At 34.0% G+C, this 18,159-nt stretch overlaps 1 protein-coding gene across 4 annotated transcripts in view; it reads right to left on the bottom strand.

Moving 5' to 3' along the window:
- The window catches only part of UGGT2 (UDP-glucose glycoprotein glucosyltransferase 2), a 252,929-nt gene that overhangs the window by 183,133 nt on the left and 51,637 nt on the right, over window positions 1–18,159 (bottom strand). For all 4 annotated transcript variants that reach the window (XM_063792284.1, XM_001139906.6, XM_016925458.4 and 1 more), the window contains exons 6-9: window positions 15,236–15,332; window positions 12,049–12,121; window positions 5,970–6,070; window positions 2,329–2,428 (exon numbers count right to left, since the gene is read on the bottom strand). In XM_063792284.1, the coding sequence (XP_063648354.1) occupies window positions 2,329–2,428; window positions 5,970–6,070; window positions 12,049–12,121; window positions 15,236–15,332 (371 nt within the window). The remainder of the gene's footprint in view (window positions 1–2,328; window positions 2,429–5,969; window positions 6,071–12,048; window positions 12,122–15,235; window positions 15,333–18,159) is intronic.

Raw genomic sequence — 18,159 nt, forward strand, 5'->3', positions numbered from 1 at the left:
GCCTAATTTAGCTTTCATTTGACAAAAGTATTCGGTTCAAGTGGAATGGAGGCTCTCAAAATTTCATGTGTACTAGCTGTATGCAGTATGGACTGTCATCATTTACTATGACTTATTTTTTGAAAACACTTCATTGAAAAAGCTGTTTTGTGTTATTTTGCCCAATAGAGAAATTTTGTATGAAATTACCAATGTATAAGTACATGAATATACGTACATGAAGAATTTTTTAGTTAACCTGGGAACTTACCAGAGTAGAAATGTTCTAAAAAACTGAAATCATGGCTTTACATCACTCACTCTTTCAATTTTTTCAATTTGTTTATTAAAAACATTTTTTTAGAGACAGAGTCTCACTCTTCTACCCAGCAGGACTGCAGTGGCATGATCACAACTCACTGTAGTCTCGGGTTCCTGGGCTCAAGTGATTCTCCTGCCTCAGCCTCTCAATTAGATAGGACTACAGGTACACACCACCACATCCAGCTAATTTTTCAATTTTCTTCTAGAGATGGAGTCTTCCTATGTTGCCCAGGTTGGTCTAAAACTCCTGGCCTCAAGTGACCCTCCTACTGCCACCTCCCAAAGTGCTGAAATTATAGGTGCGAGCCATTGCACCCAGCCTATTCACTCTTGAAGAGTTTATAATTCACTTATAATTTAAAGACAGCAGAAGTGTTCAAAATACAGTTCCTATGGACTGTATTCAACTTGATAATTCCTAAACATGACTAGCTTTTACAAGTTTTATAAATAGAATTAAAAAATTAAAAGATTGTTAATGCAAAGTTCTGCTTTAAGGAAAACTCAAGTAGAAAGGTGTACCTTGAAACAGCCCACAATAAGTATGTATTATTTCCTAAAGTTTGGCAGCATTGTGAGAAATTACAATTAAAAATTTAATAAGGCAAATTTTTCATTTATTTAGCAAATATTTCATTTCAACAAACATTTACAGATTGTCTCACAAGTGGTTTTAGAGATATGCTCAAGCCTACAATTTAGCCATTAAGCAATGTTAGCATATTTTATAATTTTTTCTTAATTACAGATTAACAGCAGAGTTTTGCATCAGAACCTCTGAACGGTTATACTGACTTAGCATCAATAGAGCTAATCAACTGTCTGATCAAGACTAAAGTTATTTTACCTTATTTGTATTTGATCTAATAATTTTTATAATGGCCATTAATTAAAAGTATTATGGCTAAACAGATATGACATTTATACACACCCATATATATTTCATGTTTTATTATATAAATGACGACTTCTCAAATTCTTGACATTTAAAGTTGACTGAAAGAGGCATATCAATATATTCATTCTTAATCTGTAAATAAGGAGACAAACTCCTTTATTTCAAGGTACCACCAAAAAATTCTTGGTATCTTGTAGCCAACCATGTACTATTTATTTACTTTCAAAATTAAAGAATACATATATTGAAGATTCTGTAATCTGTATGATGAATAAATGTACAAAATAGTGTTTGGGACAATAAGAGGCATAGCAATCATTCTATGCTTAGGAAGGTATGCTAAGCTAGTAGACTGCTCTCCAGTTCCTCTCAGTAAAACACCATCGTTGCCCACGCACTGCAACTTGTCACATATTTTATCTCTTTAGTATAAGCTAACTCATATTTTACTTGTTGCTAATTTTATACTCTGTCATCCCTAACCAGAATACAATTGCATCAAAGTTGTGTTATATAGCAAATTCTCATAATACGTGGTAACTTGCATTGCATGCACCGGTCTCTTTAAGCTATGCAAATGTATTTCCTATTGAAATGGAATATATGTTTAATGTAACATCAGTATTCATGGAAGCAGTTCAACGAGACATCCTCTTGGCAAAAAAGTACTCCACACAATATTCATGCAATTAAGACATTACCAATCATCTGGACTCTGAAAGGGTAAGAATATGATTTGGCAGTACTTTGGGCATAGACCTCCTACTTAGAATAATACTTTTTATCATCCTCCATAAGGGAAAGAAAAAACACTCCTTCATTATTTATTGCTTAAACAAGTTTTTCCTTAGATTACTATGCATGATTTTAGAAAATTTCTTAGGACTTTTTTTCCTATTTGCCTCTAACAAGAGTTCTACCTTGCAGTGCATACACACATGTATGCACAAGCCAATATTTTGCTCTAATAAAAAAATATATATATATTGAAAAGGCCCTGATTTCACAAAAGCTATATATACTAGAATTAATTGACACCTTCATGTTAAATGAAATCAGCTATTTTCATAAAACTCATTTAATAGAAAGAGTTATAGCTGCAATGAAACCTATAAACTTTAACATACCTGGCTTTTATGGGGAAGTTCTGTGAAATGTCTTTCATTAATTTAATGGCATCATAAACTGGAGCGGACATTATTTGAGAAGCTGCTTGAAAACTAAGATCTGGAAGGAAAAATATTATTAAGGAATCTAGCATAATATTAGACCTTTATAGACATTTCCATGAAATTGAAATACTTGACTCAATTCTTCTTGCCAAGTATTAGTATACAAACATGTTAATACTGTTACATCTGCATTTTTAAAAAGTTTTAAATGTAAAGTTATCACTTATTTCCAAATATAAGCTTTACACTTTTATGAATGACTATTTAATACCTCTTGTTTTCACAAATTACAGTATAATTTCGAGAGAGATATATGAAAAGAAATGCTCTCGCAAAGCTTTTTCTATACTTAAATGAAACATATGACAAAAAGTCAAAAGAATAATGAAGAGGAGTAAAAAGAGCTTTAAAGAGCCAATTCTGAAAAGACCTCTAAGAAAGCTCCACTGTGTTTAACTCAGTAAATAGAAACATTCAATTTCTCTTTCAACATTGTTTTACCTTTGTGCTGAAATAAAATCCTAAACTTAGTATTATTTTATCTGATATGACAATCCTATAAAAAGAAAAATGTGTGTTGCTAACTGTGGTTAGTTTCAAACATGTCAGAAGAATTCATCTTAGTATTATTACTTTGTCAAGAGTCAGAAAAGATTTAAAACTAAATTCTTTCATTACCTACCTCAACAGTGAGGCAGATTGTTTCTCCTTTAGCTTAAGGACAGGATACTCACCCCACCACTGAACCTAACCATCTGGATATCTTACAATGACTTTAAATCAACCTTTCAACACTAGTCTCATTATTTCTGAGTTCCATATTCAGCCCCAAAGTCTGCTTACATGTTTTATATATTCTCTCTACTCAGGCTCAAGCTAGAAATCCTAGAATTATCTTTGACTCCTTTTCACCTTCTAAATATTTATATGCCTTCTATCACTATTTCAGTAATGTCTACCTAGATTTCTTGCTTTTAGTCCATTCAAATACATCTTACACAGACATTAGGGAGTCAACTAGAACTAAGTTGACCATGCATACTCTTTGCTTAAAGGCCTTCAAAAACACCCCATCACTTATACTTTTCTAAATTATGCAAAGGCCCCTTAGAGAACATTTTGAAGGAGGCTTAAAACATAATTATACTTTTTAAAAAGTGCTAAAATAGAGACATAAAAAAGGATCTAAAAATAATTGAAGATACTAGAAAGAGACTATCTGAAATTATGGATTTAGGAATATAAGCTCTATTAGAACTTAGACAAGAGCTTCACAAACCATGCTAAGGGGTTTAAACTTAATACTTTTAATGGATGTGCATGAAATCAGTCCTTAATGATGCAAATGACTTGGCTAGCTAGTCCTATCAACCCCTTCTTACATTCAAAGTCTCTCCAGAAGTATTTACCTTGGAAAAACAGAACTTTCTCAGATAAGAGGACTGCATACTTTGTTTGCCCCCCGCATCCACTCTTTCCTGCTCCAGGCCCCCAAAAGGCTGGCCTATCTGAACTGCATCAATAAGCTCCCTTGCCCTCAGACTTCTAGTTAGATTCAGCCAATCCAAGTAACTAATATGGGATCAGTAAGCAAGAAAAGAGTAAGGAGTGGAATAGTTACTACCCAGATCCCTTCCATGATACACAGAGGGCAGTCCCTCGGGGTACTACTGCTGTGCCAAGCAGCTCTCTCGACACACTCTCCAGGTTTTGGTAACCACTCTCTCCTCTTGCTCCCTCAAGATTAGGGGTAGAAAATGTTTCCATCTAGTTGCAAATACTGGAATCGAATAATCCATTCCTTGTTGGTTTCCCTCAATCATGCCTGTCTCTGTAAAAAGTCCCTTTATTAAACTTTTTAGTTTGTGTGTGCCAACATTTTCCTGTGGGGACTAATGTAAGGCCACTATTTGATCAGGGATGTACAAGTGATAAAGCCTGGCTGATTTGACACAAGGCCAAAATCAGATTTTCATTTTAGAAAGATTATCTCAGTAACCTTATTGAGAATGAATTTGAAACTACTACCTCAGTTTAGTGTTATCATGATGTCAAGTCAAAGAACAGTCACAAGGGCTGTGGTATAATAAAAGGAGGTCTAAGCATGAGGTCTAGATGAGACATTAAATAGGAAACTGTACACCAGAAGGGTCCAGGGAGAATAGATTCTATCAGTTCAAAGAGGTAGATTCTTTACAGTAAATCTATCATAACAATGGCCTTGAATCTCATTCTGCTGAATGATTTTTCTATTGATATATTGATTTTCTAATGATACAGGGCTTAGTTGATACAACATTTGTATTAGGTAGGTAAAGAATAGCAGAAGTTATAAAACTTAATAGATTGTGTCTTGCACATTCTGCTATAATTTTAAAATGTAACATTCAATATTCTGTTAAGTGTATATAAAGTTTACCTAGATACCATATGGTACAGTATAAAGAATTTTACTTGGACCAAAATCTTCACTTATTAGCTGTGTGGTAACTGGCACTTAAATAAGATAGTTTATATGAAAGGACCCTGTAAACTATAATCCAGATGAAATATAAAATATTATTTGTATATTATAAGTAAGTTATACTAGTGAGAGTGGCCTGTAAATATCCTTTTAGTTGTTATTTTAAAAACAGAAAGTAGATTGGTGGTTGCCTACAACTGGGGAGTTGGGAAATGAGGAGTGACTGCTAATGAGGGTGTTAGTTTTTTGGGGGGATGATGAGAATTTTCTAAAATCAACTGTGTTAAGAGTGGCAGCATTCTAAAAATATGCTAAAAACTATTGAATGGTAGAATTTAAAAGGGCAAATTGAATAGTATGTGAACATATTAGTATGAATAGTATTATTATAGTAATGTCATTATTTACATCACTAATGTCTATAAAATAATCTATATCATCTGAGATATAAAAGCTTATTTAACAAAAGAGCTTATTAAGCTGTTATATTTTTAAAAGTTGATAAAAGATGACAAAAGTTAGATTACGCAGAAAGATGACATGTCCCCATGACCTACTAAATCATTACAAATAAAGAAGAAAAATGATAAATTGAAAAGGACTTAAAAGTTCAAACCAAATCAAATTTTGTTCACAAAATATCTGCTTGTAGGTTTTCAGTACAGAAGCTGTTCCTAACTTTGTAAAACTGCATGTCCTCCATTTGATGTTTCCATTAAAAATTTATCAATGAAACATGCAATAGTCTTAACAGGATCTAAATTTCAAAAAGAAGAAAACCAAGATTAAGTTTCATTTTCTCCTTACTTAGGAGTTAGGACTTTTAATCAGTTATAGTCTCCAAAAATGTGATTTAATACTTGAGACTAACCTATAAATCAGTATATACTTTTGAAATAACATTGAATAACCTCACTTCATATAATTTTAAGTCTTGCAAACATAAAAATATAGCTTGCTTGAGGGATGATCTGTTAAATAGGTATTGCCACAAAAAAATCATAATTTATATTATTCACTAGTCATGAATACTGTCCATAAAATAATCTATATCATGTGATATATAAAAGCTTATTTAACAAAACAGATCAGTTACCAAAATGCTGTGTTAAAGTATCTCAAAATACTATACCTTGTAGTTCCCAGACTTTCAAAGGCGTCATTTGTTTGTTACTCTCAATCAGGTATTTTTGGAATGCTGTCAGATTATCTCTAAGATCTGAATATATTTCTCTGCATCAAAATATTAAGTGATGTTAAGTAGCATCACCTATCACAAACCATTATACAAACAGCATATTTTTGAAATTACATATTCCATGTAATTAGACATAAATGAATCATTCATCATTAAGATAATCATAAATTGTGATACAGCTATATTCACGGAACTTAAAAATAATGAGGAAGATACACAGGTCTCTTTTATTAAATATATGAAACAAAACAAAATCTGGAGGAATATACTCTCAATTGTCAGTGTCAACTGTAAGCGATGCAAGGATGAGGGCAGACTTATGTTTTCATATTACATACTTTTTGTTTTAACATTTTATAAATTGCAAGCCTTGCTTTTATAATTGAAAATAAAAACTATAAGGAAAGTTAAAAATGCCTCATACAATCAGAGTTTATTTCTGAAAAGTTCCATCTTTGATTCTTATAAAAAACTAAGATAATTTTACCCATTGTTAAACATCTCTAGGCATCTTTTAGAGAGCCAAATAATGATGTAGTAGAATGGTATTTTACTATACACACAATCTAAACTGTAATCTTCTTTCCTCTATCACTCATGAAATCAAGACATGGTGCCATTTCAGATTTAAATGGAGAAATACAATTTAAAAAAATAACTTTACTATCGGCACAACTTACAAAATACATATTTTCATTTTATTATACTTTAAGTTCTGGGATACATGTGTAGAACGTGCAGGTTTGTTACACAGGTACACACGTGTCGTGGTGGTCTGCTGCACCCATCAACCCGTCATCCACATTAGGTATTTCTCCTAATGCTATCCCTCTCCTAGCTCCCCACCCCCGACAAGCCACGGTGTGTGATGTTCCCCTCCCTGTGTCCATGTGTTCTCACTGTTCGACTCCCACTTTTGAGTAAGAACATGTGGTGTTTGGTTTTCTGTTCCTGTGTTAGTTTGCTGAGAATGATAGTTTCCAGCTTCATCCATGTCCCTGCAAAGGACATGAACTTATCCTTTTTTATGGATGCAGAGTATTCTATGGTGTATATGTGCCACATTTTCTTTATCCAGTCTATCATTGATGGACATTTGGGTTGGTTCGAAGTCTTTGCTATTGTGAATAGTGCTACAATCAACATACGTATGCACGTGTCTTTATAGTAGAATGATTTATAATCCTTTGGGTATACACCCAGTAATGGCATTGCTGGGTCAAATGGTATTTCTGGTTCTAGATCCTTGAGGAATTGCCACACTGTCTTCCGCAATGGCTGAACTCATCTACACACACACCAACAGTGTAAAAGCCTTCCTATTTCTCCACATCCCCTCCAGCATCTGTCGTTTCCTTTTTAATGACTGTCATTCTAACTGGTGTGAGATGGTGTCTCATTGAAAACACATATTTTCAATAGTCAATAGACAAGAAGCCTTTGAAAAGTGAAATAAAAAATACAGAATATACATAAATATGGTAATCTTATAGTTATGAATAAATATATATAGTACAGTGTCAATATCTTACAGGTTTACTACAATGTGGGATCATGTTTTGAAAACAAATCAAAATTGCTATGATAATAAAAGTACAATGGCATTTCTTTCTAAAAGAAGTTCACTATGAATTAAGCAAACATTTCCTTTTTCAATATTTTTAAGTTATCAGATTATAAGTTTATAAGAGCTACTATACCAATTTTCATATTTAATCATCATCTTAGTAACTTTCACTGCTAAAATTCTTCATATAATTTAGGCAACATATATATTATTCATAAAGTACCTCAAAGGATTTTTGCTTTGAAATGAGCAGTCACTGAGTCACTGTGGAAGACTAATTTTGAGTATTCCCTTTTAAAAATGAACAGCCTTGGGAGACCGAGGCAGGCGGATCACGAGGTCAGGAGATCAAGACCATCCTGGCTAACACGGTGAAACCCCATCTCTACTAAAAATACAAAAATTAGCTGGGAGTGGTGGCAGACGTCTGTAATCCCAGCTACTCAGGAGGCTGAGGCAGGAGAATTGCTTGAACCCGGGAGGCAGAGGTTGCAGTGAGCCGAGATGGCTCCCCTGCACTACAGCCTGGGTGACAGAGCTAGAGCTAGACTCCGTCTCAAAGAAAAGAAAAAAAAAATGAATAGCCATATGAATTTTAGAATAGATTCCTCTAATTCTGTGAAAAATGACATTGGTAGTTTGACAGGAATAGCACTGAATCTGTAGATTGGCAGTATGGCCATTTTAACGACATTCATTCTTCCAATCCATGAGCATGGAATGTTTTTCCATTTGTTTGTGTCAGCTATGATTTCTTTCAGCAGTGTTTTGTAGTTCTTGTGGAGATGGTTCACCTCCTTGGTTAAATGTATTCCTACATACTTTTTTTGGTGTGTGGCTATTGTAAATGGGATTGCCTGCTTGTTTTGGCTCTCAGCTTGAACGTTATTGGCTTTTAGTAATGCTACTGATTTTTGTACACAGATTTTTTATCCTGAAACTTACAGAAGTTGTTTATCAGTTTTAGGAGCCTTATGGCGGAGTCTTTAGGGTTTCCTAGGCAAAAGACATGAACAGACACTTCTCACAAGAAAACATATAAGCAGCCAAGAAACATATGAAAAAATGCTAGACATCACTAATCATCAGAGAAATGCAAGTCAAAACCATGAGATACCCTCTCACGCCAGTCAGAATGGCTATTATCAAAAAGTCAAAAAGTAACAGATGCTGGCAAGGCTGCAGAGAAAAGGGAATGCTTATATGCTGTTGGTGGAAATGTAAATTAGATCAGCCACTGCAAAAAGCAGTTTGGAGATTTCTCAAAGAACTTCAAACTACCACTCAACCCAGTAATCTCATTACTGGGTATTCACCCAAAGAAAAATAAATAATTCTGACAAAAAGACATATGCACTCATATGTTCATCATAGCACTTATTTACAATAGCAAAGACATGCAATCAACCCAGGTGCCATCAATGGCAAACTGGAAAAAGACAATGGGATACATATACCACCATGGAAAATCCTGCCCTTTGCAGCAACATGAATGCAGCTGTAGGCCATTATCCCAAGTTAATTAACACAGGAACAGAAAACCAAATACCCTGTGTTCTCACTTATAAGTGAGAACTAAGCATTGGGTTTACACGAACATAAAGATGGGAATAATAGATACTGGGGTCTATTAGAGTGGGAAGATGGCAAGGGCTGAAAAACTACCTGTTGGGTACTATGCTCACTACCTGGGTGATGGGATCATTCATACCCCTAACCTCAGCATCACAAAATATATCCATGTAACAAACCTGCACGTGTATGCCTTGAATCTAAAACAGAAGTTGAAATAAAATAAAATTAAATTAAAATTAAAATAGCCCAGTGTTCCACGTGATCTTTTGGAGAAAATGCAATTTAATCCCATAAAAAGTTATATTCAAAAGAGAAAAGAACTATAAATTCCAAGATGTTGAGATAGCTGAAAATGGGATAAAAATGTATTGTTAGCTGCTAAATAAATACCTTACTTAGAATAAATCCATTTTGTAAGATGTATTAACATTTTAAGGCCACTAGAGTATATTGACTGGCCAACATACTTTAAAAATGTAACATAGTTATCCATATAAATTAGCATAGTCTCCAAAAATCTTATCCTTACTGTCTATAGTTATCTACTCATCACCAGGAGAACAACCCTGAGAGTCCTTCATAAATGACTGTAATACTAAACAAGAACTAAAGGTGTTAATAAAAATATTTCTTTAATTAATTTTGCCTGGATAAAGAAATCATAAACTTTCACTTGTAAATAAGGGAAAATGTACATGAAATTACAGCCATCCCCATTCACGAGTATTCATAGAGCACTCACCATGCTATTCCTTGTCTTCAACCAGCGTGGCAGGAAAAAAAAAGGGGGGGTATAACTTTAATTTTTGAAAGCTTACTTATATGTGTATATGAAATGGTAATCTGTAGTACAGAAAATTTGAGTAATAAACGTTTTCTCTTCTTTGGGGCTATACATTTGTTCAAGCTAAAGGTCCAATATTATCAATGATTTTTGTAACCCATTAGATCAGTAAAGTTCTAGATTCTATAAAGTTTTTAGTTTTCTGTCAGAACTTTATCAACTCCTGTTTCTCTAAGCACACCAAGTCAAATTTATTATACAAAAAGTGATTTTAAGTATTTCATACTTTATGAATGTCAGATGTATTAGAACTCCCTAAAAATAAAGAAACCAATATAATAAAGAGGAATATTTACCACAGCTTGCCAAGTTAATTTATTTAAAAACAGTAAAAATAACACTGAGTTTAAAAATAGTAAATATTAGCTAACATTATTACAATATTTATTTTAAAAAATAATGATTTACTTAATTTTTTTCCTCAAAAGAAATTCAATTTAGGCAGTTTTTTCTGGCAGCATTTTGTGAAACTATTTTAATAAATAATAACTTAATAATTATAATTTTCATTTATTTTATTCATGTTTAACACATTAATGCTTATTATATTCCATGAATTGTTAAAATGCTTTATTACTAAATTATATTATTTTTTCTCTCCAAATTTAGAAACTTCCTAAACAAGTATGTACTATACCAATTATTTACTTGACTTTTATGGCAGCTGTGTTAGAATAAAGAAAAGTACTACTTTCGAATATGCGAAATCATAATTTGTATGGTGATAGCACCATATAGTGCAAATGAAGAACAGGATCAAAAAATGCTACAAGGCTAATAAATATTTAACAATTTATTTGTTGCCTTATGTTTGTTGTTTCATGTCTTTGAGGTTTAGCCATTCTATAAATGAACTTTATTTATGGGACAAATAATTTATTCTGGGTAAAAGGAGAAAAACATGCATATTTAACAGTGACCAACCATAGGTATCGAAAGTCTTAAATTTCAAATTTTCTAGTTATCCCAGGGATACCACCAGAGTTTCAGAAATAAAATCCCACTCTCAATGTAAACAACAGTTGTATCTAATGAAAAAACTTCCATCTTTAAGATTAATATGAAAATAAACTTCAACAGTAAGTAATTCAATATGTGGCAAAGGTTTCAGAATTTTTTATAAAGAGCTGTTATAATTAGTAAAAAAGATAAACACAGCAAGAACAAATGAGCGCAAGTTAGGAATAAGCAATTTACTCAAGAAGAAATTCCAAGGCCAATAAACATGAAAAAAAGTTAATCCTTGCAATAATAGACTGCCAATAGTTGACTTTCTTGGAGACAAATTATAAAATTGGTTCAATCCAGTGAATTAAATACACTTTTTAAAAAAAAGAAACAATATTTCATTTATTAAACTGAAAAAGATTTTAAAAATAGTATGAGTGGTTATTAATTAAAGTTCTGGGAAATGAACACATTTCACATTCTGGGGTGAGTGTCCATGTTAGTACAATTTTATGAGGGTAGTTTACAAGTATGAATCAAAAATTTCAAGAAGGACATATACTTTATCAACTATTTTCCTGAAATTTGTGCTAAGGAAAATCTGCAATACACACAAACTGGTACACACAAAAAAAAATTAAATGAAAAAGTAGGAAAAGAATTTAAAGTCCTGTTCTATGGGACTGTTTCAATAAATGATGGACTATCCACAAGATGTGAAAAAAACAGCTACACACTATGGTTCTACTGTGCAAAACAATATGTTGTGTATGCATTTATTTGATGCTATAAAAATATTCACAGAAAGACTGGAAAAACATACTGTACACCAAAACATTATGAGTTATCCCTTTAATTGTGAAATTAGTGATTATTTTTAAATGTGCTTTTCTGCTTTCCGTAGCTTTTTGACATTAGCCATGTGTTACTTCTGTAATAAATAAAAACAATCGTGTGTGTGTGTGTTTGCACTTTCTACATAAAAGAAAGGTGAAACATATGGCAAAACAGTATATCAAATTAATTCCTTAAAAACCAATGGGTATAATAATACCAATTTCATTTCCATTCAGACTTACTTTAGTTTCCCAAAGAGAAATCCTTGAACTTCATTTGTTTCAGTCTCATCCTCTACAGTAGTATTAGTCACAGCTACATTTTGGAAACAAAACCAAAAAACAACAAAAATATTTTCAGACTGGGAAAAGAACATGTAATCAAAAATTAGAAGAACTTGGCCAGGTGCGGCAGCTCACGCCTGTAATCCCAGCACTTTGGGAGGCCGAGGTGGGTGAATCACTTGAGCTCACGAGTTCAAGACCAGCCTGACCAACACAGTGAAACCTTGTCTCTACTGAAAATACAAAAATTAGCAAGGTGTGGTGGCGTGCGCCTGCAGTCCCAGCTACTTGGGAGGCAGAAGAGTGGCTTGAGCCTGGGAGGTGGAGGTTGCAGTGGACTGAGATCGCGCCACTGCACTCCAGCCTGGGTGACAGAGTAAGACTGTGTCTAAAAAAAAAAAAAAAAAAATTAGAACTCACAATGAAATGAAATTCCATTCGTCTTACCTTGTTTTTCCTTCATGGACCAGATTAATACATATATATGCATGTGTACAGGCTAACATTCCTAAGTGTGAGCTGTCTTTTTTAACATGCTTGATTAAATACTTAGCAACTATAATAAAGTGCTTTATAGATTAGTTAATAGACAAGTTCTATTTTATAATCAGAAATAAGCCAAAAGGCCTATAACAAGTGCTGGGTTTAGCTTTTAAGTGAGGCAGGAGGTCCAAACCCTAAGTTTAAATATGAGTTCCTACATATTTCCAACACCTTTAAAGATAATCAAGGAACATTTAGAAAGACACCAAAACTCATGGTCTCAAAGAATAAAGATATAATATTTTATAGTCCTTTCCCTTCTCCCTTACATACCAAATAATTATACTATACAGTCTGGTTGGTGTAATATGTGAAGGGTGCTTTAGGATCATAAAGACTGTGACCTCTTACAGTGTGTGGGGTGGCTCTCTATCAGAGTTTATCAGAGCTCAGCAATTATGCTTACCCTTTCTTACTTTTCTGAGACTCTGAATCTCTAGGACTATAAGTAAAAGCAACCCTGGGTACTTTGATCTAGTCATCCTTTTCCTCTTGTTTGTTCATTCATTCATTGGGCAAACATTTATTGACTGCTTACTATGAGGTGTCTATGACAGGATAGACACCAAGAACAACAGAGACACAAAAGATACAGACCATGAACTTTTCTAAAAGAAGGCACAGAAAGATATGGGATATAGAAAAGAGAAGAGCATTCTCTAACAGAGCAGCAAGATAGGCAGCCATCTCAGAGGCACAGACTGATATATTTGAGTCTTAAAAGATATGAAGTCTGGCCGGGTGCGGTGGCTCACGCCTGTAATCCCAACACTTTGGGAGGCTGAGGTGGGTGAATCACAAGGTCAGTTCAATACCAGCCTGGCCAACATGGTGAAACCTTGTCTTTACTAAAAATACAAAAATTAGCCAGGTATGGTGGCAGGCGCGTGTAATCCCAGCTACTCAGGAGGCTGAGGCAAGAGAATTTCTTCAATCCAGGAGGCAGAGGTTGCAGTGAGCTGAGATCGCACCACTGCACTCCAGCCTGGGTGACAGAGCAATGATTCCATCTCAGGAAAAAAAAGAAAAAGATGTGAAGTCTTTAGAGGAAATGAAAGAAGTGAAGACAGCGGTAGGCAGAAGGAACAGCATATGCTAAGGGATGAATGTAGGAGAGGTCATAAAGACTTCCCATGGAGCCCATGCATAAAAGCATCCAGGGAACAGAAAATTATTCTAAATAGTAAGTAGTTTAGTGTTTCAGGCAAGAGGACACAAATTAGAGAGGGCTGAAGGACAGTAAAAAGGCAGTAAGAAATCAGATTGTGAAAAGCTTTGTTTGCCATGTTCTGAATTTTTGAGAGAGGTTATAGGGAGCCACTAAAGGATTTAACCAGTGGAATCACAAAGTCAGATTTTCAACATCAGAAGTTCATTTGGAAAGTACTGTGGAGATTAGATTGATTAATCTGTTTTGAGGGGTGGTGAGATTAAGGGCACTGAAGACCTAAGATCAGAGAGATGGCTAGTTAAAGGTCTGATACATGTATACAGAGAGAAAAAAAGAACTGCACTAAGGAATGGCAACTAGAATTGACAGACGAAGACATATTCCAAGTGTGTGTAAAAGGTTGATGACAGAATGCAGTGCATAATAATACAGATGATACATATGTGACCATCTGACTTTTTAAAGAAAATTCTATAAGCACAATAGCTAAAAATGCCTTAAATTGCTATCGTGACTACAAGAGAGTAAATTATAAAGCATTGTAGAGCTATACACAAGCTATAGAGAAATACATAAAATCAGAGTATTATTTTTACTATACTTTTTCAGTAACTCTTTAACCAAAAATATTTAAATTACAGTAATACGATCTTTATCTGAAGCACATTCAGTAGGAGGAGCCAGAGAGAAGTCTGTGATCAAGGCAGGGCCTCTATATGAAAAAACAAAGTTGAAGCAGGAGCCTCATCTGAGTGCATATAGAGAATAAACATAAAACTCTTGACCAAGAATCAGGCATAAATAAATTTGACATGAACCAGGTAATAAAAGACTTCCATAAGTGTTCTGAGAACTTGTTTAGTTTATTTAAGTCTCCAGAGTCTCTTCATCTAGAGTATGCATTTAGTTCATAGAATACAGATAGATATTGGTTAGTAGATCACAAATCTAATCAATCTACTTCATCTAAACAATTCATAGGACTCTCTCATCCTGCTTCAGGAAAGAAAAAAAAAACTACCACCCTAATTTCATTTCAAATAAATATTTCAGACAAAACTTCCTTACATGGGTGAGACCCAGATGCCTATGCCAGTCACCTCTAGCAATAATCAGCCTCATCTATTGCCACAGTGTACCTCACATATACTATCAATTGTTATATGGTGCTGAAATGGTTGGGAGCCCATCGGGTATAAGCAAAATAACATACAATTTCATATTTTTAAAGAAATTTTGGTAACCAATAATATTAAATACATTTCTTTCAGCTGAAAACTTAATTCCAAATTTTAATGAAGAATATGTCCACCCCATCTCTAGCCTCAAATGAACATATGTAGGATTATACTCATTAAATTTTTAAAAAACTGAAGTATGTAAAAGCCTCCAACTTTTCATTCTACTCAAGTACTGAGATAGAGAACTTACTTTTAACTTGGGTATCATCCAGTGCTTTGTATTCTGTACTCTTAATTGCTAGCTCCACACCATACCCAGATAAGTACATTTTCCGTGAGCTTGGTTTCTGTTCAAACACATTTATTTTATAAAAAGAGAAAAGAGTTAGTCAAACATCTTGTTTTAAAGTCAGTACCACGATGTATTTGGACATAAGGGTAAATTACTAATATTGAAGGTTTTTAATCACTCTGAAAAATTTGGGGGTTGTTTACATTGTCTCTAGTCTATCAAGGAACTAGAATTTAGTTAATGACTACTCTGTAAAAACTGTCATGACTACTGTTTTAATTACTTTTTAATTTTTACAATTAAAATAAAAAATATCTGATCTTTTTCTGTTATAACATGTCTTCAATGAGTTAATTAACAGAGGATCCAATAACAGACAAGTTTCAACAAAACTGTTTTCCTTTTTGGGGACCCCCAAAAGATTTGCTAAACCAAAAATCCTCTTCACTTGCTGGTTGTCTAGATGTAGGACTAGAGTGCTGCCAAAAGCAAACACTGGAAAGTAGTGGCAAAGGAGACAAAAAAAGTTAGTGCTGTGAAATACCTGATAAAAGTTTTCTTTGTTTCTCAATGATTAAAATATACCAAATGCCACAAATTAACATCTGTTCTTGCAATAAGGGGCTACAGTTCACTAAAACAGAGTGGTCTGAAATGTTTATGATCAGAATTTTAGTACCTTTATTTTATTCTTTCTATAAAGGGCAAATATTAAATGTACTCCTAGAGATTACCTCATCAAACAAGAGAAGTCACCATATTTTATTCAAAAGGAAGAAACCTGGATGAACACACATAATAGTTTTAAAGTTGTTCCAGCTTCCAGACTGAAATTCTTGTTGGCTGTACTGCAACCATTATCATTTGGCACATCTCAAGGGGTTAGAAAACAACTTTAATCTAGAGCTCAGCAAACTCCCTGGAAGAAGCCATGTGTCTTTGCTTAATTCAGGTTTGCACAGGGACAGTTTTGCATGATAGAGGAAAAGGTAGAGATTGGAGGGAAGGAGAACTTTAGTAGTGCATTATTCTTTGTATTCTCTTTTTTCCTCCCTAAACTTTCTACCAAGCCTTATTGATATGTATATGGCCAGAGTGACTGTTCTTTGGCCTGTTCTATTTCCAGGTAAGAATATGTAAAAGTTAGCTTCAGCTATTCAGACAAATACTTAACATTGCTGCCCACACTAAAATTTAATTTGCTAATTTCTCAGGCCCACATTATATGAAAGATAGCATGTAGAAACTGGGTTATTTCTAATTACAGTAATCTGACAAAGATGAAAATTTTTTAGAGTTTTCAATTTCATAACAGCTCAATTTAAAACTACATTTTGAATATCTAGTCAAAAGACCAATCAGTTGGTGGCTAAGTGAATCGAAACTATAAGGCCATATATCTTGTTATAGTTCACAAAAGAAATGCAATTTCACATAGCCAATTTCCATTATCAGTTCTGGAAAGTTATTAGCTCCTCAGTAATAAAAATGTTCCTAAATTCATATTTACTTTCCTCATTTGGAAGTGTGTTGATATAAAATTTGAATTGTAATTTTGTAGTTTTAGTAAGTTTGGATTTGCAAACCAAACTACCAAATCAACAGGTTAAAAAAAAAATCTTTGTTTTTCTATTTCTTTTTCCCCCACAAAAAGGCTTTTTCCCCCACAAAAAGGCATATGTTAAAAATGTAGCATAAATATGTCTATTTTTATTAGAATTACATGTTGACTAGATTTACATTATAGTTATTTTGAACATAAAAGATGTCATTCATTAAATATAAGGCTATAATTTGATGTTACTAAATGCCCAGATAGTTAATATGATTTCACAGAAGCACACTTAATGGTCACATTCTCTATGTCAGGCCTCTGAGCCGAACCCAAGCCAAGCCATCGCATCCCCTGTGACTTGCACGTATATGCCCAGATGGCCTGAAGTAACTGAAGAATCACAAAAGAAGTGAAAATGCCCTGCCCCACCTTAACTGATGACATTCCACCACAAAAGAAGTGAAAATGGCCGGTCCTTGCCTTAAATGATGACATTACCTTGTGAAAGTCCTTTTCCTGGCTCATCCTGGCTCAAAAAGCTCCCCCACTGAGTACCTTGCGACCCCCACTCCTGCCCACCAGAGAACAAACCCCCTTTGACTGTAATTTTCCTTTACCTGCCCAAATCTTATAAAACAGCCCCACCCCTATCTCCCTTCGCTGACTCTCTTTTCGGACTCAGCCCGGCTGCACCCAGGTGAAATAAACAGCCTTGTTGCTCACACAAAGCCTGTTCGGTAGTCTCTTCACACGGACGCGCATGAAACTCTAAATAATAACTTGAGACAGATTCTCACAACAGATGGGCATAGCTCCCCAGGGGCATGTTAGAACCACGTGGGAGAACATTTTAAAAAGACAAACACAGACAATCAACAACAACAAGGTTCATTGCACAGGTTTACTTACAGATTTTCTTATAGATTTTTATAAGAAACATATTTTATAGATATCTACTTTTATAGATAGTTACTTATAGATTTTCTCCCACTTTGCCACCTGAAACAGCAAGTCCAGCCTCTCCTCTTCCATTTCCTCCTCAGCCTACTCAACATGACTATGAGGATAAAAACCTTTATGATGATCCACTTCTATTTAATGAAAAATATATTTTCTCTTCCTTATGACTTTCTTAATAACATTACTTATCTAGCTTACTCTACTGTAAGAATTACAGAATAATACATGTGACATGAAAAATATGTTAATTGACTGTTTCTGTTATCAGTAAGGCATCCAGTCAACAGTAGGTTATTACTACTTAAGTTTTAGTGGAGTCCAAAGTTATACATATATTTTTTAACAACATGAGGGGTCAGTATCTCTA

The sequence above is a fragment of the Pan troglodytes genome, chromosome 14, assembly GCF_028858775.2.
Source record: "Pan troglodytes isolate AG18354 chromosome 14, NHGRI_mPanTro3-v2.0_pri, whole genome shotgun sequence".
In the NCBI taxonomy this organism is placed as follows: Eukaryota; Metazoa; Chordata; class Mammalia; order Primates; family Hominidae; genus Pan; species Pan troglodytes.